The following is a 20,209-nucleotide window of genomic DNA, read 5'->3' as shown; positions in this document are numbered from 1 at the left end:
TGAGACATTTGCAGTTAGAATACAGAAGAAAATCAGAAACATATTTTGAAGTACCTGCTCATCCATCCAGTCCCCTCTAAAGGGCACTGCTGTGCTTATAGTCCCTGCCAGGGACAGCCATAAACACCACGTCCCTAAGTCCATAGCCAAAGTTGATTAGATTCAGAATGGATAATGGACCACTAAAAGTCAATCCACAGAGTAGTCAACCAGTAACCCATGCCATCTACCTATAAGTGATAAGCAGTGCCAGTCAGAATCTTTCTGTTAGGAATCTAAACAAAGAAACGTAGAGAGAAATGCCAATTAGTCGAAAGGATGCCATGAGGAAGAAGGAGGATTTTTGCTGCCCCATAACTTGACTTACAGTTTACCAGTCTGTCCAAAAGCTGATAATGGACTTTAGTAACTGGATTCAAACTAAATGAAACATTAGTTCTATTCTATTTTGATTTTTTTGCTGTTTACATTTTGAACAAGCAATCACTACCTTAAAAACATGCTGAGGAACATCAGACATCTGCTAAAATAATGAGTGAGACTTGGTCAGGTTAACAAAACTAGAATTATTGTTTTTTTAGACAAAGAAACTAAAGCACAAGGAAGTAAAGTGATCTGTTCAAGGCCACACTACCCAGAAAGTCATAGAACTGAAACAGAGTTAGAGGTCTTCTGAATTCTGGTAAGGTGCTTTTTCTATTAAGTTATCATCCAGGTAGAAATACCATAATAAAACCAAAATCAGAAGTCAAAGGTTAATACAGGACCTGGCAAGAAGAATAATGGTATGAATTTGTCAGGATATTTTTTAGCATTGGCCACTGAAGATGCACACCTACAGCAGGTTCTGCAAAAGTATGTATTCAATGGTGAAGAAGTCTAACTCACTGGGTTGACCAAGGGTCTAAATGACCATGTATAATCAACAAATTTTCTTTTTCATTTCATATTGACCAATCTTCTTTTATTAACTGGTTTCCCAGTTACCCTTATTTCAGGAATGGGTCCTCTTGTATTTGGGACAAGAAGATATCCATTAATAGAGAAGCCTATCACTAACTGCAGATTTAAAATGTTAACTTTTGGCTCTACAACAGTCTCAAGAGTGTTAGCTAATCATCTCCAGGACTGACAGCCAGTGGGTGAAGAAACTAACCAGCAAGGTTCATGGAACCTCCATAACTCCTCCAGGCTCCAAATCCCAGAAAGCAGCCTCCTCTCAACATCCTCGAGCCCAACCCTACACCATGTAATATCATTATTGATTGATCTTATATTATTTTAATTTAAAGGCAGTAGTGATATTCATGTTGCTCATAAAAGGAGAAAATCTAGCAAATTCGTTTTGGTTTTTATTCAGAATTCACAAATCTGGAATTTAACATTTATATCAGAAATGTTTATTTTACAAATGACTGTACCTGGGGCAGCTTGTAGCTGGGAAGAACAGCTCAGAGGTCTTACAGCTGGAAGACAAAATAAAGTGTTTACAAAAGGCAATACAATTCAATGCCTATGTAAGATGCTTATAAATCCAAATCTAATGTTAAAAAAGAAAGACAAATTAAACTTACAAACTCTGAGGGCCCATATCGATGCACTGGGGAGGTTTTTAAAAGTGGACGTCAAGATGGAAGTCATTTTGAAACCTGAAAAGGACAGAACACATCCTGGGTTATCTGAAGGACGCGTAGCTCATGCTGCAGTCCATGGCCTCTGACAGCCTCACCGGTGACTGCCATAAAATGCTGTAAAACTTAACCTGTTACCAGCTATCCTTCCTCTATTATAACCACATTGATACCGCTTCCATAGTGTGCAAATCACGATCCTAAGTGCTAACTCATCTAGTCCTCATAACGACCTGTGACGTGGACAGTATTAGTACCCCTCTGTAAGAAGTGAGATGAGAAAACCAAGGCTTACAGGGACTGAGTGACTTGTGCAAAGGTCCACAGCTGGTAAGAGGCAGAAGCCACCAATGTTAACTTCCTGATTTTGAAGTTTGTATTGTGAATATATAGAATGCCTTGTGGAATATTTGTATTTTAAGATAATACACACTAAAGTATTCATACACAATGTGCTATAACGTCAGCAACTTACTCTCAACTACTAGGAAAAAAGTTCATGTCCTGTACTTGCTACTTTTATATATATAAGCTTGACATGGTCTCAAAATAATAATAAAATGTATAAAATATAAAAACCCTACACATTAAAAAATATTTAAGCCCCTTTCCCCAGCTGCCGGTAAGGTGTTCGGTTCTTCCGAGGAAGCTAAGGCCTCATTGGGGTGAGGCCCTCGCTTCATCCGGCGACTAGCACCGCTCCTGGAAGCACTTGCCCACCACTCGCCCACACCATGGCCTCGGAGCTCGCCTGTATCTACTCGGCCCTTATCCTGTACAATGATGAGGTGACAGTGATGGAAGATAAGGTCAACGCCTTCATTAAAGCAGCTGGTGTAAATGTTGAACCTTTCTGGCCAGGCTTGTTTGCAAAGGCTCTGGCCAATGTCAACACTGGGAGCCTCATCTGCAATATAGGGGCTGGTGGATTTGCCCCAGCAGCTAGTGCTACACCAGCAGAAGGTCCTGCCCCCTCCACCACTGCTGCCCCAGCTAAGGAGAAGAAAGTGGAAGCAAAGAAAGAACAATCTGAGGAGTCTGATGATGACATGGGCTTTGGTCTTTTTGACTAAAGCTTCTGTGTAACATATTCACTAAAAGAGTGATCTCTGTTAAAAAAAAAAAAAAAAAGTATATATATATATTTATATATTTATATATTTATATATTTATATATTTAAAATAATTAACCACTTCCCTAAATTCCTAAAAATGAGTTCCTACAATCATTAAGAAAAAAATGGACAAAGGATACTGAACAGACTGTTCACAAAAATGGAAATACAAATGGCTCTTAGATATTTGAAAAGATGTCCAACCTCATAACAGAAATGCAAATTAAAACCACAGACAGATACAATATTTGATAATCATCATCAAATGGATAAAGACTCAAAGGTTTAATATATATTGTGTGGTACAAGTATACACAAACAGGCTTTCTCATATACTGTGCAATTTGGTGCAAAGTCAATGGAAGGCAATTTGGATATTAACTGTCAAAACTACAACTGCACCTAACTTTTGATCCAGCAATTCCACTTCCATGAATTTACTTCATGGATGTAACTTACACGCATGTGATATGACCTATGTTGCCAGTGTTTGTAATAGCAAAAGATTAAAACAACCACCTAATAGGGAATTAGTTAAGCAAACCATGCTGCAATCACCCAAGGAAATATCCAGCTGTAAAAGAAAAGGAAATGATTATGCGCCAATATGGGAGTGATTTCTGACCTGAATTAAGTGAAAAAAGGTGGAAAATAGTGTGTAGAGCCGCTATCATTCATGTCAAAAATACGAAAAATAATATATACATTTCTTTGTATCTGTATAAAACATCCCCGGAAGTAGAAGATGTTAAAATAAAGGATGGTTGGAAGGAAGGAAACTGAGTAACTCGGGGACCAGGTGTAAGAAAGACTTGCCATCATACATTTCTCAATTTTGAAACATGTTTTAACCTAAAAAAAAAAAAAAGATAAGAATAAAATGGCAAGATTTGCCTAAGAAGGTTGTAGGAGCCAGCCTCTAAGATAGCCCTTAGTAAAATAATCTCCACATTTTAGAATTCAACCCTTGTACAGCCACCTCCCACACTATACCAGTTGATCTGTGTAAACAAAAGAATTATGTCAGAAGTGATGATATGCCACTTCTGAGATTATTAGGCTATAAGAAATGCTGCAGTTTCGGTCTTGGTCTCTCTCTTAGATCATTCACTCTGAGGAAAGCCAGCTGGCATGTCTCCTCGTGAGCCAGCCCTATGAAGAGGCTCACGTGGTAAGGAGCTGCTGCCTCCTGCCAACAGCCATGTGGGTGAGCTTGGAAGTGGATCCTCTAGCACAGGCAAGCTTTCAGATGATGACAGCCCTGGCCAACTTTCTGACTACAACATCATGAGAAACTCTAAGTCAGAACAACGCAGTTAAGTTGCCCCCAAAAATTGTATGAAATAAATTTTTATTGTTTTAAGCTGCTAAATTTGGGAGGAATTTATACACAAATACAATAGATAACATAGAAGCCTTGTTTAACTTCTCTTAGGTCTTTATTGACTAAAAAGAGGATGCCCTGTGGCTGCAAAAAAGAGCCCTAGTCACTTTGGCTCAGTGGCTAGAACATCAGCCTGCGGACTGAAGGCTCTCGGATTCAATTTCGGCCAAGGGCACGTAGTACCTCTGTTACAGGCTCTATCCCTGGCCCTGGTCGGAAGGCAGCCAATCAATGTGTCTCTCTCACATCAGTGTTTCTCTCCCTCTCTCTCCCTTCCACTCTCTCTAAAAAGCAATGGAAAAAAATATCCTCAGGTAAGGATTTAAAAAAAGAAAAAAAAATCACATTTTTCCAAATATGTGAATTGGAAAGAGATGAAGGAATCCAAGCTTTAGGCTCACCAGCCTAAGGATATTCAAGGGACTCTGGCCAGCAAGACACAAATTGGCCCATGAGATAGGCACCACTGTTTCCAGGAGCTACATATGATGCCACAAGAGTCTGATATACAAATATCCTTAAGTAAAGTTCATCATGAAGTAAAATTCATGAAAATAGTCAAGAAAATATTGATAATGATAAAGAAGGGGGACTTTGCTCTAATAGATATTAAAACTTTATAAAATACCAGTAATTCAGCAGTTCAATTCTGGCACAGGAATAAATGAAACTAGTCAACAGAACAGGATGTAGCAAGTTCAGAAGCATACTCATGTGTATGACAATTTAGTGTATAATAAGATAACATTTCGAATAAATGAGAGAAAGAGGAATTATTCAATAGATTTGTTGGGGGAATGGCTAACCATTTGGTCCATAACTCACACCATAAGCACAAATAAATTTCAGATGGATTAATGTAAATATTTATCTATCTATTTTAAACTATAAAAGTACTAGAAGACGATATCAGAGAATATTCTTTATAATCTGAGATGGGGGAAAGGCTTCCAACAACATGGAATAGAACCAAGAGGTCATCATAGAAAAGAATAACTAATGGATCTGATTAGATACACATTTACAGTATCTACAAAGCAAAAGACACTAAAAGTTAAAAGAGCCACAGATTCAGAGAAAATATTTGTAACATGTAAAACACACAAAGGGTTAATACCCATATTCCATAAAGAACTTTTACAAATTATAGGAGAAACACTCTATAATGGAATCTGTGATTTTCATCCCAATATCCATTTCACCCCATTATATAGTTGCCACATGTGGTTTACATGGGACTGAATCCAGCATGACTCCAGGGTTTAAACCAATCAGGACAATTTCATTCTCTTTGCCAAGATCATTGGTCCAGGTGATCAAGATCTAAAACAACCCTGAATGTATTTCCTTGCCCACTGGTAATGATTCGTAGTCAGTCTGACATTCAAGTCTTCTGCCTAGAATTCTGGAACACAAATCTTTTCTTCTGAGGCTTCCAGCTACAGCAGTTAGTAAACATGAAAAAAGCTATCCTGTGAATAGAGCTGATCCCAAAAGAGGACAGAGCCAAGAATTTCAGAAAAAGAAACTAAAGCCCCGATTGAGTCATATCTGAAAACCCATCCTCCCATTGTGTCAATAAATCACCTTTAATAAGTCAGTTTGAGTAGAATGTGCTCTTATTTGCATGTGAAAAACTCCTTTTCCTGATATATGACCAAAAGGAAAAATGAGCAACTCACAGAAGAAATTAAAATGCAAAATAAACAAAATTGTAAATGTTCAACCTAACAATAAAAAAATTAATTAAAACAAGTCATTATTTTGGGCTTATCAGATTGGCAAAAATTTAAAATATGGTTAATATACAATTCTAGTAAGAATGGATGTATGTAGGCACTTCTATATATAGTTGATAGAAGTGTAAACTGCTAAGGCCTTTTTGGAAGGCAATTTTTAGTTATTTATCAAAATTTGAATTGTGAATTTCTGAGCCCAATAATTCCTCTTATGGTCTTTAACCTATAGAAATAGTCAAGATGTATGTGTAGCATACATGGATCTCTAGCCTACAGAAATTAATACAAAATAATATTGAATGTAAACTGTAACTGAAAAATAAAATTTTAAAAATTATAGTATAAACATAATATGAAATACTGCGCAGCAGTTTGGAAAGAAAAATGAAACATAATGATATACATGTACATACTGTCAATATATATTAAATGAAAAAGCAAGCTGCAAAATAGTTTGTACACTAAGACTCAATATGACAGAGATAAAAGAAAGTCTATAAATGCTAAGGGTCTATACATGGAAGGGATAAAGAGGAGCTTTCATTTTATATTCTTCTGTCTTCCTACATTTTTTTATAATGAGTATTTTATTTTTTATACACAGTATAATTTCAGTTTTATTTAAAATCTGTATATACTAATATTTATATACACAAATGCATAAAATGTTCAAAAAATACATATCGAAATGTTAATAATTGTTATCTCTGAGTGGTGGAATTATAAGTGTATTTTTCTTTAGACTTTTCTGTAGTTTCTGAAAAAAATTACATAAAATATATATTCCATCAATAATTAATAAAAAATAAGGTGAGATTTTAAAAGATGGACAAAACAAACTATCCTATGGGAGGGTTGAATCTTACTGTCATTTGCTCTAAGCTTTAGGAAATAGAAATTTTGACCCAAGGATTTGGGAAGCATGGAAACTCTACAGTAAAGTAGGCTCTACTGAATGTGGAACTATGGAAAGATGCATGAAGTTGCAGGGATCTGGTAACAAGGGAAAGAAAGAAGGGGCTAGGCAAGTAATGAAAACAAGATGAATTGGCTCCAACAGCTCATGATTACAATATCATTAAGACACAATGTCCCTGGCTGGTGTGCCTCAGTTGGCTGAGCACCCTTCCATGCACCAAAAGGTCACCAGTTCAATTCTGGGTCAGGGTACATGCCCTAGTTGCCGCTGGTCCCCAGCAGGGGTATGCAGGAGGCAGCAGATGGATGTTTCTCTCTCACATCAATGTTTCTCCCTCTCCCTTCCTCTCTAAAATCAATAAAAACATATTTTAAAAAAAGACACAGCCCTGCTGGGCGTGGCTAAGTGGTTGAGCATCGACCTAGGATCCAGGAGATCAGAGTTTGATTCCTGGTCAGGGCACATGCCTGGGTTGCCGGCTAGGCAGCTGATCAATGACTCTTTCATCATTGATGTTTCTATCTCTCTCTCCCCCTCCTTTCCTCTCTCTGAAATCAATAAAGATATGTTACAAAAAAAAAAAAAAAAGACACAATGTAATGCTTAAGAGCACAGACTCTAAAGCCAGACTGTCTAAATCCAAATCCTGGCTCCACCCTAGTTGTATGACCTTAAGCAAGCTACTTAACCTTTCCTCTGTTTTAGAATTAAGATACAGATAATTCCCCTGTAAAATGAATCTGTAAGATGTAGACAATTCCAGCACTTACCTCATAGGGTTGTTGTAAGGAATAAGTAAAGTAATATATATAAAGCATTTAGAACAGTACCTGATACATAGTAAGGGGCATACATGTGTTTGCTATTAGTACTAGTGGGTGGTGTAGTTTCCCTAGGTACACCATAGCGAGAAATATAACATTTCTGCCTTACTATTTTGTTGCAAATAGTAACCCACAGGTCTCTAGCTAATAATAGTTGTTACATTTTTAAAGAATTGCAGGGCAAAACAAAAAATATGACGAGATCTATGTGGGTTTGCAAAGCCTAAACAATTTACTGTCTGGCTCTTTGCAGAAAGTTTGCCACCCTTGATCTAAATAATAAGTGCTACAAAAATCTTATGAGTTGGAGGGTCTTTGGATGGGGGTCATCAAGAATCCTTTCTGAAAATTAAATGATCATTGGTTCACCCAGTTTCTGCTTAAAGTGCTCAGTGATGGAGGACCCACTATTTGACCTGAGCTTCAAACAGAAACCTCTCTTTTCTTTCCACACTCATTTCAGTCTCAACTTCCCTGCCATTTCCCCCTGGTCCTTCCTGCTTCCTCTCAATGTGATGAGCAGTGAGACTCAGATTTATGTCTTAATCCTGGCTCTACCACCTACCAGAAAACTTCAATCTTCATCTAGAAAATGCAAATAATAATTTGGGGATTGTGAGGATTAAATGAAATCCCATGAAAGTGCCTAGAGGGCGCTCAAAGTTACTTGCTTTGGGAATTCATCAGCTATTTTGAGGACTCAAGCCCATCTTTCCAGAACAAAAACAGCTACTATGCAATGCAGAGCTCTTAACTAGACGTTAGTAGATACAGGCTTTAGTCCTGCTTCTACCACCTGCGACCACGGGCGAAATCACTCGCTGTGATTCATGGGCTTCGATTTCCTCACCGATAAAGTGAAGGGTATGAAGAACCAGATAAATGGCCAGGTCCCTCCCTTCTGCGTTAGAAAATCCTCTGAAGCACTGAATCTCCGAACAGGATTGAGGAATGTCTCCTTCCAAACTCAAGTCCCGAAAGGTCAAAGGACCGAGTCTCACCCTTGGTGGCAGGAATCGGGGTAAACCCGTGGACCCCTTCTGGCTACAGGCAAAGCAGGTGAAACAATAACAAACACTGCAACGAAGCCCAGGGCTTTTAGCCCCCCCGCACACACACAGAGAACAGTTCGTTCACACGCGGTGATAAATTAAAAGTCACCAGTGACACCGCTGCAGGGAGCTACAGACAGGCCGCCAGTCCAGTTACTGCTCTCATTGCTTCTGCACCCGAGACCCAGTCCGCGAGCTTCCTTCCGCTGGCTGAGCTCCACTCCCCCGCCGCCGGAGGGGAGGCCCCCGCAGGCCCCCGCGCAGCAGGTGGGAAAGAAGCGGGATTTCGCTGAGGGGAAAAGGCCAGACGAAAAGCCGAGCGCACCCTCCGTCTCACCTCTGGTCGCGTCCGCTAAAGGTCCGGCTGCCAGCAGGTTCCGAACCAAGTGACAGAACTCTAGCGTACCAAGGGGCGGGTCCTGCCTGGAAAGGACCCCTCACGTCCGTGGGCGGTTCGGCGGGCTTCGCTAGCCTCGCGGCTGCCCGCTGAGCGCCTGACTGGAAAACCCAGCATAGTGCCCTCTGCCCTATGGGCCCCCTTCCTTCCAGCGGAGAAAGAGTTCTTTTAGCCCGTTAGCCGAAAGCGAAGGGAAAGGTTAAGGGGCCAGCTGCAATTTAGCATCAGGGTTTTAGTAAGGCAATATTTCGGGCGCCTACCCGGGGCCAAGCCGCGGGAAGAAAAGTCTTTGCCTGGCCCCCTGTACTTGAAGCTCTTTCGACTTTCGTCCTCTTCTGCTCAAGATGGTGGCCTCCCGGGCAATTGGCAGCCTCAGGCGCTTCACGAATGCCTCCAGGACACTCCGCTGCCCAGGTGAGGCCTGGCTGAAGATGCCCTGGAGCCCCGGGCATAACCTGTGGAGACTGGGGCGGCCTCGGACCCGGGTCTCCCACTCCCTGCCCCTTCCCTGTCCCCGCCCGGGGCCCCAGCCCTGGATTAGGGGGGTGGAGTGGAGGAGATGCTGCCCTGCGACCCGGCCTCCTGTGTCCTTGGGAAAGGCCTGTCACTTCCTCTCTCACCACTCTGAGTCCTGCATCGATTTCAGGCTTCGTTACCCCCACCGTTCCTGTGTCCTGTCCACCGGTCTGGCCTTTCCACAGGTCTCCCCGTCGCACTTCTGGGCTCACGCCCCTCTTATTTTCTTTAATGATGGCTTTGAACCTGTCCCTACTAGATCGGGGGTTCCAGGACCGGGACACCCCCGTCTGTCATATCTCTATGCCTGCAGGGCAACTTGCCCATACCAAGAGCTGCCTTACAGGCTTTTTGGATGGAATTAACAGGCCTTGCAAATGACTGCCGCCGGCTGCTCCTTTCCCTCAGAAGCATTTTTTACCACATTTTCATATGGAGCTCACTTGTTGCAGTTCTATAATCCTAGTATGTTGAATTTCAAGGGGAGTTTCTGCAACTGGCTAGAAGAAACATTTTTAAAAATACGCCAACACGTGTATATTATGGAACAAATTGTTAGATAATTTTAAGAACCATTTCTCGTCTTGTTTCTCATGATACCCGGTTAGATTTCATTGAGTATATTATCTTTTTCTTTTCAAACTGGAAGCGATGGGATGAAAGTGGGTGGTTGTGGAAATTCAAGCATTTTCCTTTCACGTTAAATCTGTAAGGTGAAGTGTGACTAACTTTTTTAATTGTATGTGGAACTTAATGCCAATTACTTAATTAGAAATTTAATTTGTCATATGCCTTCCTCCCGAATCACTGGGGCAGTGTGCTGATTTTAGACAGGTAGCTGGAGTCTCCCTTTACTTTAAGGGATTAATTTTGAATGATTGACTCTTTTTCTATTTTCTTATTTCAACCACTGTTTTTAGTCCACACAGGACTGCTCTGTGTGTGTGTGTGTGTGTGTGCGCGCGCGCGCGCGTGCGCGCGCGCCAATCATACTACTACAACAAAATTGAAATGTAAAGACTGGGAAAATAGATTAAGAAAAAAGAATCACCCACTCTCTTACTATTCACATAGTTACTTTTTAGCATTTGGTCATGCTACCTTACAGTTTTGTTTCCTGTTTTCCACATTTATTAACACTTTAGAAAAATCAAATGTGTATTTTTGAACTTGCATTTGTTTTAAGGTATTTCTTATGGCTTAGCAGCAGATGTAACACTGAGTTGATAATCAGGTCATGTGGTTTCTAGTCGCCGACTGTGTGACTGGACAAATACCGTAATCTAACTGGGTATTTTCTTCAACTGTAAAATGAATGATTGAGACTATGGAGTTACTTCACAATGAGAAATAGCATGACAGAGGAGTCTGGATAGCAAGTGGGCTCTGTTTTTTACCCTCTGATGACCTTGGGCAATTAATTTCTGTGAAATGGAGAATAATCTCACCTTGTGAGCTTTAAAGGAGTTATTCTAGATGTAAAGCAGTTTTTTTATGGAGTAAATGCTCAGTAAATGTTCGCTATTACCAACTTCTGCCCTGAGAAACTATGATTCTATATATCTGAGAATTTTTTAAAGTAAATTTTGCATGTGTAATTAAAAGTTACAGGCTTAGTTTTTTTATATTTTAATATAGAAATATATACACATACAAATTTTTTCATTATGTTTTCACCAGTAAGAAACTATGACTCATTATAGATATTGCTCCTTTTAATAGTAATTTATAAATTTTGAAAAAATGTCTAGAAAGTGAATTTAAGATTACCTACATACCTGGATTGCCATTTAGACTCAGTAGTGTTCTTCCCCCTGCAAGTCTGTGCCAAGGCACTCCCAAACATTTAATGAGATTATGACATTTACTGGTAGATGATTAAATTTTCTTGAAACTGATTTGTAATTCGTGAAATTTTAAACCATTCCTTCTGTATGAGTTATATAATTCTGAATATGATTGTCATATGAAAATCACATTGTGACCAAAGTATCTTGTTTAATTTCCACACCTATCCTAAATCTAAATTCGTAATTATATAAGTGGTAAAATAATTTCACAGGAAATGGATTAGAGGCAAATACTTTAGAAGATGGTGTATATTAAAATTTGACTCTCACTTCTGTAATTCTATCCCTTTCTTGATCTTATCCCTTTGAATATTGAGAGAAACTTGTTAACAACCAATGTAACATTTTCGTTTTTGAAATTTGTGTCAACATAATCCAGCTTTCTCCACTGCTGTAGTCTTAGGTCTGTAGGAATCTTCCTGAGTTACATTATTAAAATACTTAAAAAGTGGGACAAAGGTTTCTCTCTCCTTTGCTGGCATAGTAGATGTAGGCTAAAGTTCACCCAGCTGCCCTCACATAAGCTCTGCTGATTAGGTAGTAGGTAAGGCTCTATAGATTACGAAAGCAAAGCTGCCTTGTTCTCCAACTTTATTTAGCTGACTGTGGTTGAATTCTTTTCGAGTTTTTACATGTACTACTGATTTTTCTCTTTGTTTTTTGTCTCAATTGATTTAGAGGAGGTTTTGTGTATGTGCAATACAGGTGTGTATGCAGCAAAGATAGGTTAGTGGGTAAGAGTTTAAAATGGTTTAATCTGTAAGCTAATGAGCACCAACCTGTTTTCTCAAATATTTAGTCTTTAAAATTGCAACCCATGCCCAAGCCCCCTCACCTGCTCTATTTTATTTGCTATTTAGGCACTTATTTATTAACATACTTATTTACATATTCCTTTCCTTTTTGTCTGTCTTTCCACCCCATCCCTCTGGCTCTGCATTCCCAATCAGTCCATTACCTACTCTACTCCACTTTACCCTATTTTAGCTAGAATTGCCTATTCCTCGGTTCTCCTCTCACTGGAATTTCTACTTTACCTGTATAGGCAAACTCATTTTTATGCCAGGCTTATTTTCACCTCTTGTTTGTCTCTACTGAGTAGGAACTAATCCTACCCAGATATCATTTCACCTGCTGCCATAGAATGTAAGCTCCACAAAGGCGGATTTTTATCTTTGTTTACTCCAAGTGCCTAGAATGTGTGGCACTTGGTAGGCTACAATAAAATTTTTGTTGTTGAATGAAGAATGACTGTGAGTGATGCTGGAAGACATTACAGTTTCATTCGGAAAACACCTGCTACAGGTGCAGTGATTAGAGAACAAAACAGTAGATGATAAAGATTAAAAACATTTTAGCAAAGAGGGGAAAGATCATTGTAGATGGAATCTCAAAATAAGGCTTTGTGGAAAACGTTGGAGCCATGATACAGATATAAAGAAGGAAGAGTGATAAATACAGATGATACAAATTTCAAATAACAGAAAAGCAAAGAAGGGAAGTATATCATTACTGAAGCAGAGGCACAGGGGTTGAGGCGATAGCTGGCTCCTTCTCTCTTAATGTACTTTGGTGTAGCACTTTGACTTACAGGTACTTTTACAATCATTATATGACTTTTATTTCTGCCTTTATAAGAACACTGAAATACACTAAAAGAGTTGTTCATGGTCATTCAACTAGTAAATTATAAACCTGATGGTTGAGCCCAAGTCTTTTGACTCTCAGATTCTTTGCCTTTGCACCAGAGAGCTGACTTGTATTGCTTAAAAGAAATGCAAATGAAACCAGAGATCGCCCCTTTGTGGCTCTAGTGCCATCTTGCTGGAAAGCCTCAAGTAGTGAAGTGGTTGGGAAGGAGGAAGGAGAGTAGCTGGTCTTTGTTATCCCTAGAGTAGGAGTATTCTTTGTGGAGTACACTATAGACTTTTTTTCATTGGAAAGGCTTGAAATAACAACGTGTGTTATGGACTGTTATTTATAATAGTCACTAGTGCCCCTTGAAATTACTTTTGATAATATTGGAAACACCATCTCCCCATAATAATGTAGGAGGATGTGGCTGAGGAAGATGGTTGAGATATATTTGGAATACATTTGGAACTGACATTACTGATTGCTTCGTAGATCGCTTATTTTTTAGTGTAGACATTTTCTGTTGTTGCCATAACAAATTTCCACAGACAGTGTCTAAAACAATACAGACACTAGTTTATTCTCTTAGTTATGGATGTTAGAAATGAGTCTCACTGGGCTAAAATCAAAGGTATTGACAAGGCTGTGTTCATTCTGAATGCTGTAAGGGAGAATCTATTTCTTTGCCTTTTCTAGAGGCTGCCTGCATTTCTCAACTTCTTCAAAGCCAGCAAAATGGGACCAAATTCTTTTCATGCTGCCATCCTCTGGTTCTCTTTGCCTCTCTCTTCCCTTTTGTGATTACTTTGGGCCCAACTGGACAACCCAGGATAATCTTCCTATATTAAGGTCAGCTAATTTGCAACCTTAATTCCCCTTTGCCATGTAACGTAACATGGTCACAGTTTCTAGGGATGTGGACATCTTTGAGGAGCCGTTCTTCCACCTACCACATTTAGTATCCAGATAATCGTATTACCAGGTAATTGAAACCAAAAAGAAAAAAGATATGGTAGTGGTCACAATAATGGCTTAGAATACATTGTTCTAATTTTGGTTTTTGTTGTTATAAATTACAGCTTTTTTATATAGAACAGGTACTACAGAAATATTGTTTTATAAAATAATTAATTTTGAAATCCCTTTTTCTTATAGGTTATATTTGCCGCAACTTTACGGGGTCCTCTGCTTTGCTGAGTAAGTTTCATTTCTTGTTAACATGTTTACATTGCTTTTTAGATTTATTTACCAATAAAAATATTTACAAGTAAATTTTCCTTCTCTTTTTAGCCCGAACTCATATTAACTATGGAATCAAAGGGGATGTGGCAGTTATTCGAATTAACTCACCCAATTCAAAGGTACCTACTTTAACTTGCTGCAGTTTATTTCCACTAACTACATTCATGAATCCAGTCCTGAATGGGAAAGAAAGAAACTCACCAATCTGGCAGTAATCTTATCATATGAATTTACAGTTTTGATAGTTAAATTACTTACTTTGACAAGGAATGGAGTTTTCTGAAGCAGAGATCCTTGTTTAAGAATTCCTTCTAGTTCACCTTAGGATTCAGATTAACATCAAAAATAAATAAAACTAGCCTGTCACAGTGCAGAATTAGAAATTAGCTAAAAGTTGACTTATTACATAAGAACCAAAGTACAAGCTTTGTTTATAAGAATCAGACTACCCATCTTAACTATGAGGTTATTGAATCTGGTTTCTTCATTACCTACCTGACATTAGTTATTATCCATACGTTAGCTGAGTTAAATGTGGTTGGTAAGTTTCCTGAAGGACATGAATGATTTGGAGCTGTTCACATATTGGTGACAGGTCAAGTTCTGTTCAAAGTGGAGCTTTATTTATTTTGGGCAACTTCAACAAAGCAGATAGCATTAATCCAGTTTTTTGCCAAGAAGAACCTTATTGCAGGCTCTCATGCTCCCCCATCTAAAATTGGTGTAAAGGTTTTATATTTCAGAAATCTGTTTACCAGAGGCCTAGATGACATAGGAAGACCTAGATGGAAGCAATTAACAACCGTCACAAATTAAAGAAAACAAGACAGTCCCCACCTTCAGAGTACATACACTTGGCACCTACTGACCAATCATTCAAACAAGATATTTTTCAGAACTTTCTAAGTTGGACATTTTCCCTGAACACAAAATATAACACATGGCTATGGTAGGAAAATTTAAAACTATAAAGAAAATTGATTATATTCCAAACCCCAAAATAACTACTTTTAACATTTAATCCAGTGTCAACAAATAGTGTTTATGAAATTAAGATAATACTATATATCTAATTTTGATTCCTTCTTTTCCTTAATGTTATATAAGGATTTTCCATGCCAGTAAATGTTTGTAGACTTACTTATAGCCTGCAGATGATTCAAACTCTTAGGAATATGACCCTGAATTCCTCCTTTGAGTAGACCTATTTTTAAAGGGAGGAATGCTTATAGTCTACTAAATAGAAAGCTACTGGGTATTTGATTTTTCCCCCCTGCCTCTCTTTCTTGCTTCTAACGTTATATTTCTGATGGGTAAACATTTCCTACCATCAAAATAGCATCTGATGGTGACTCACATATCTGATTCTTCAAATTTAAACCCTTAGGTTTATATGTATTTCTCTTTGACAGGTAAATACACTGAATAAAGAACTACAGTCAGAGTTTATAGAAGTAATGAATGAAATCTGGGCTAGTGATCAAGTCAGAAGTGCTGTCCTTATCTCATCAAAGCCAGGCTGCTTTATTGCAGGTGCCGATATCAAGTAAGTTTTAACAAAGTTGATTTTTTTAAAAGGGACTTGTTGCTTAAGCCATGTAAGACTAAAGATAGCCTTTCCTTAAAGAAGTTGAAAGCAGTTCAAATTCCTATTTCAGTGGAATAAAAAAATACTATAAAATTAAACTAACAATGAGATGCCATTTAAAAGTTTGAAAATTATCATGTTAGCAAGCACTTGGGGAAATGAGAAAGTTAATACATTACTAGTAGGAATGCCAATTGGTACAGCCACTTTGGAGAACAATTTGGCAGCATTTGGTAAAACTGAAAATGCATGTATTATAAAATCCAGTGATGCCTCTTCTGAGTATATATGCTAGAGAAATCCACCCTTGTGTTTAAGGGCCTGTGTAGAAGGATGTTCAGTCCTGTACAGTTTAAAATAGAATTTGAAACAAGCTAAATATCAATCATTTGGGAAATGGATGAATAAAATGTGGAACATTCACATGATAAAATACTACAAAATAGTTCAAAGCAATTAACTAGATCCACAACATAATATTAGAGCTCAAAAACATGTTAGTTTAAAAAAAAGAAAGCAAGTTATAGAATGTTTCATACAGTAAATAGTTTATATAAAGGTTTTTAAACCATACATGAAATACTTTTTTATATTATTTGCGGGAACAAATAAGTAGTTGCTCTGAAAGGATACACTACAAACATGAAAATGGTTGTTTCAGGGTAAATGAAGTGGCTGGTAGGGCTTGAGGAGTTGTCAAAGGGAACTTTATTGATGCAGCTGATATTTTCTCTTTTTTTAAATGATAGACTCTATGCCTCCAAAACTTGTTTACAATTCTTTAAAGCATATATAAGGAGGAGAAATGATATCTTAGTGTTATTTTAAAGGTTAAAATTTTAACAGCTAATTTTGTCAAAAATGGGTATTTATTCTTTATACTTTGGGCAATGATAGCCAATATTATAGGCTTAATAATTTTTACTTAAGGTGTTTATATGTTTTTAAACCTTGCTGTACACTGTGTATCCTTTTTGTTTATGTAATTAGAAATTTATAAATATTCTGTTTAATGTTTAATTTTTAGAGAAAACAAAATTATCTGTATCAAGTGCTTTGTTTTCTAGCTAAGTTATTTAAGCCTAGTGAGACACTAATATACCTGGCAGTAGCTAGAAAATACTTTTAGCTTCCATGAGACTAGTTGAGCAATTACCAGCATACACAATGACAGAAAACTAATTGTCTTTGGTCAAAAGTACAAAATTCATAGCTTAAATGTGTTTAGAAATTAAGTAGGAAGGGAAACAAACTGAAATTAAAGGAATTAATTACATTATTGTAGCAGATCTTTTTTAATCATTAGGGGATCTATTTAAGATTTTAGATTCCTCTAAACAACTTGAAAGCTTTTTTTCCCTGCAGTTTGATTGCTGTTTAATCTGAAAGCTACCTGATAGAAAAAAATCTTTAATCTGATAGTGGAAATATTTACTAGAAGATGATTTTCTCATGTTCAGAGCTTTGTAATCTAATGATTTGTTATAGAAGCGAAAATAAATTGTGCAACACGTTTTGTTTCATGTTCTCTGGATCCAGAAACTTAACACTCTATAGAGAGATTATGTCACTGATATTCGTGTTGTCTGAGGCAGAACCATTCTTCAACTTGTGAGCATTTGAAGATTCCCCACCACGTATTGATGTATGATAGGATTGACGATATAGTAGATGTATTTAACGAAGTAGGCTACAGTTTCATCTTTGATTTTTTTTCCTGTTCTCTGCTTCCATGTTTACTGCAGCATGTTAGCCTCTTGCAAGACCCCTCAAGAGGTAATACAGATATCACAGGAAGGACAGAAAATGTTTGAGAAACTTGAGAAGTCTACAAAGCCCATTGTGGCTGCCATCAGTGGATCCTGCTTAGGAGGAGGACTTGAGGTATGGATTTATTACAAAGTCACTGTTTAGCTCATTGTTAGGATTCACCAGCTGTAAACCTTTGGGCTACTGTTTTGCCTGAGAAAAGCTGTCGGAGAATCAGCTTTCTTTTTAGTTATCAAAATTCTGGATCGGTTTTAATTCTTATTCTGATGGCACAGAGCATGTGGACCAAGTGCGATGTTTTCATTTATAAATTGGGAAGATTTCAGCTAGATCTCTTAGGTCCCTTTCAGGTCTAAAAACCTGGTTCAAGTTTGCAGGACTAAGGTTCAGAAGTGTGATTCATGCTCTTGAGCTACTTACTGAAGCCTAGTTGAGACAAAGCATAATACATGCTTAAGTGCTTTGTGAGTAGTAAAGGTGGTAAAAGATTTGAGAGAAGAGATGCTTATTAGACTAGAGCATGTAGGAAAGAAGAAAGGGAAAAGAAAATAACATTTATCGAGCATTTTTCATATGCTAGACACTTTCATAATAATTAAGAAAACTGTGCCTGGTCCTAAATGATAGGCAGAATTTGATTAACGAGAGTAGTGGGAAACAAGCATTTCACATATGGTGAGGTGTGAGCAAAGACAAGGATAAGTGAAGCCTATTAGGACATCACAAGTAGGCCTGCTTGATTGAAAAAGAGTCTCTGTAGGGTATAGGGTGTCTTAACCTGGGGTGCATTTTTCTATTGAGAGCTTCCATAGCTTTCAGCAGATTTTTAACGAAATCTTCAACCCAAAAAGAGGTTAATAAATTAGGGGAAAGTATGAAATAAGGCTGGAAAGATAAACTGTAGAAAGCATCAAATGCCAGCCTAAGGAATTATAGTTTATTCTGCAGGCACATTCCTGCTCTCAAGAAGTAATCTTTAGACCCTCACAGATCCTAAGATGTTATGAAGTTATGTTTTCTAACATTCTCATTTTCTTTCATTTGTTTAAAGCTTGCCATTTCATGCCAATACAGAATAGCAACAAAAGATAAAAAAACAGTATTAGGTGTCCCTGAAGTCTTGCTGGGGATCTTACCAGGAGCAGGAGGCACACAAAGGCTGCCCAAAATGGTGAGTTCAAGACCCCCTGTGAACTTTAGGACCTTGATATTTATATGCCCCTTTACATCTGTTTTTGCTAATACAGGCATAATATGGGTATTCATTGTAGAATTTAGAAACCAAATAAAATATTAGCTCAATAACAGATTTTTATTCCTGGCATTTATTTTTCAATTCTACTTTTAATTTATTTTTTTCAATTTCTTGGTTAAAATTATTTTGTCAGATATGAGTATTGGTACCCCAGCTTTTTTTCATTTCCATTTGCATGAAAAAATTTTTCCATCCCTTCACTGTCATCCTGTGTGAGTCTTTTATTCTGAGGTGGGTCTCTTGTAGACAGCATATGTTTGGGCAATGTTTTCTTATCCATTCAGCCACCCTATATCTTTTTATTGGAGCATTTAATCCATTTACAGCTAAGGTTATTAATAGATACTTACCTATTGCCATTTTAACTCTTTATACCTATGTTTCTCTCTCTATTTCTACTTCTAATTACAGCAGTTCTTTTAACATTTCCTGCAATGCTGGTTTGGTGGTGATAAACTCCTTTAGCCTTTTTTTGTCTGGGAAGCTCTTTATTTCACCACCTATCTTGATAGATAATCTTGCTGGATAGAGTAGTCTTGGTTTGAGATCCTTGTTTTGCATTATCTTGAATACTTAATGCCATTCCTTTCTGGCCTGTAGAGTTTCTGATGAGAAGTCAGATGACAGCCTTATGGGGACTCCTTTGTAGGTAACAGATTGCTTTTCTCTAGCTTCCTTTAAGATTCTCTCTTTGTCTTGAATTCTTGGCATTTTAATTATGATGTGTCTGGCCGTGGGCCTCTGGATTCTTCTTGCTTGGGACTCTGTGCTTCCTGAACTTATGTGACTTTTTCCCTGACCAAGTTAGGGAAGTTTTCTGCCATTATTTCTTCAAACAGGTTCTCTAACCCTTGCTTACTTTTGACCTCCTCTGGCACTCCTATAATATGAATATTGTTATGTTTCATGCTGTCCCATAGCTCCCTTAGACTGTCCTCCTGTTTTTTAATTGTTTTTTCTTTTTGGGTCTCTGATTGAGTGATTTTTTTTTTTCTACCCTGTCTTCTGATTCACTGATCTGATCCTCAGCTTCCTCTAATCTGCTCTTTATTCCTTCCAATGTATTCTTTATTTCTGCTATGTCCTTCTTCATTTCTGACTGGTCATTTTTCATAGTGTCCATATCTTTTTTTCATGCTGTTGAGCATCCTTACAATCAGTATTCTGAACTCTATGTCTGATAGATTGCTTATCTCCATTTCATGTAGCTGTTTTTCTGGAGACTTCTCTTGTTCTTTCATTTGGCGCTTGTTTTTCAGTCTCCCCATTTTGGCTGCCTATTTGGGTTTGTT

The 20,209-nt window shown here is 37.8% G+C and overlaps 2 protein-coding genes and 1 pseudogene across 2 annotated transcripts in view; 2 read left to right on the top strand and 1 right to left on the bottom strand.

Annotated features, from left to right (window-relative positions):
• HADHB (hydroxyacyl-CoA dehydrogenase trifunctional multienzyme complex subunit beta) overlaps nt 1-9,105 on the bottom strand; it is a 28,832-nt gene extending 19,727 nt beyond the window's left edge. The window contains exons 1-3 of the mRNA XM_016209229.2: nt 9,002-9,105; nt 1,575-1,649; nt 1,422-1,466 (exon numbers count right to left, since the gene is read on the bottom strand). Coding sequence (XP_016064715.1) covers nt 1,422-1,466; nt 1,575-1,641 — 112 coding nt within the window. The 5' untranslated portion in view covers nt 1,642-1,649; nt 9,002-9,105. The remainder of the gene's footprint in view (nt 1-1,421; nt 1,467-1,574; nt 1,650-9,001) is intronic.
• LOC107534217 (large ribosomal subunit protein P1 pseudogene) lies at nt 2,366-2,704 on the top strand (annotated as a pseudogene).
• Nucleotides 9,106-9,361: 256 nt separating the features above from the next.
• The window catches only part of HADHA (hydroxyacyl-CoA dehydrogenase trifunctional multienzyme complex subunit alpha), a 29,530-nt gene continuing 18,682 nt past the window's right edge, over nt 9,362-20,209 (top strand). The window contains exons 1-6 of the mRNA XM_016209217.2: nt 9,362-9,475; nt 14,218-14,259; nt 14,353-14,423; nt 15,717-15,850; nt 17,638-17,776; nt 18,714-18,833. Coding sequence (XP_016064703.1) covers nt 9,406-9,475; nt 14,218-14,259; nt 14,353-14,423; nt 15,717-15,850; nt 17,638-17,776; nt 18,714-18,833 — 576 coding nt within the window. The 5' untranslated portion in view covers nt 9,362-9,405. The remainder of the gene's footprint in view (nt 9,476-14,217; nt 14,260-14,352; nt 14,424-15,716; nt 15,851-17,637; nt 17,777-18,713; nt 18,834-20,209) is intronic.

Source organism: Miniopterus natalensis, chromosome 13, assembly GCF_054644295.1.
Source record: "Miniopterus natalensis isolate mMinNat1 chromosome 13, mMinNat1.hap1, whole genome shotgun sequence".
In the NCBI taxonomy this organism is placed as follows: domain Eukaryota; kingdom Metazoa; phylum Chordata; class Mammalia; order Chiroptera; family Miniopteridae; genus Miniopterus; species Miniopterus natalensis.
This window is presented reverse-complemented; position numbering and strand designations above follow the sequence as displayed.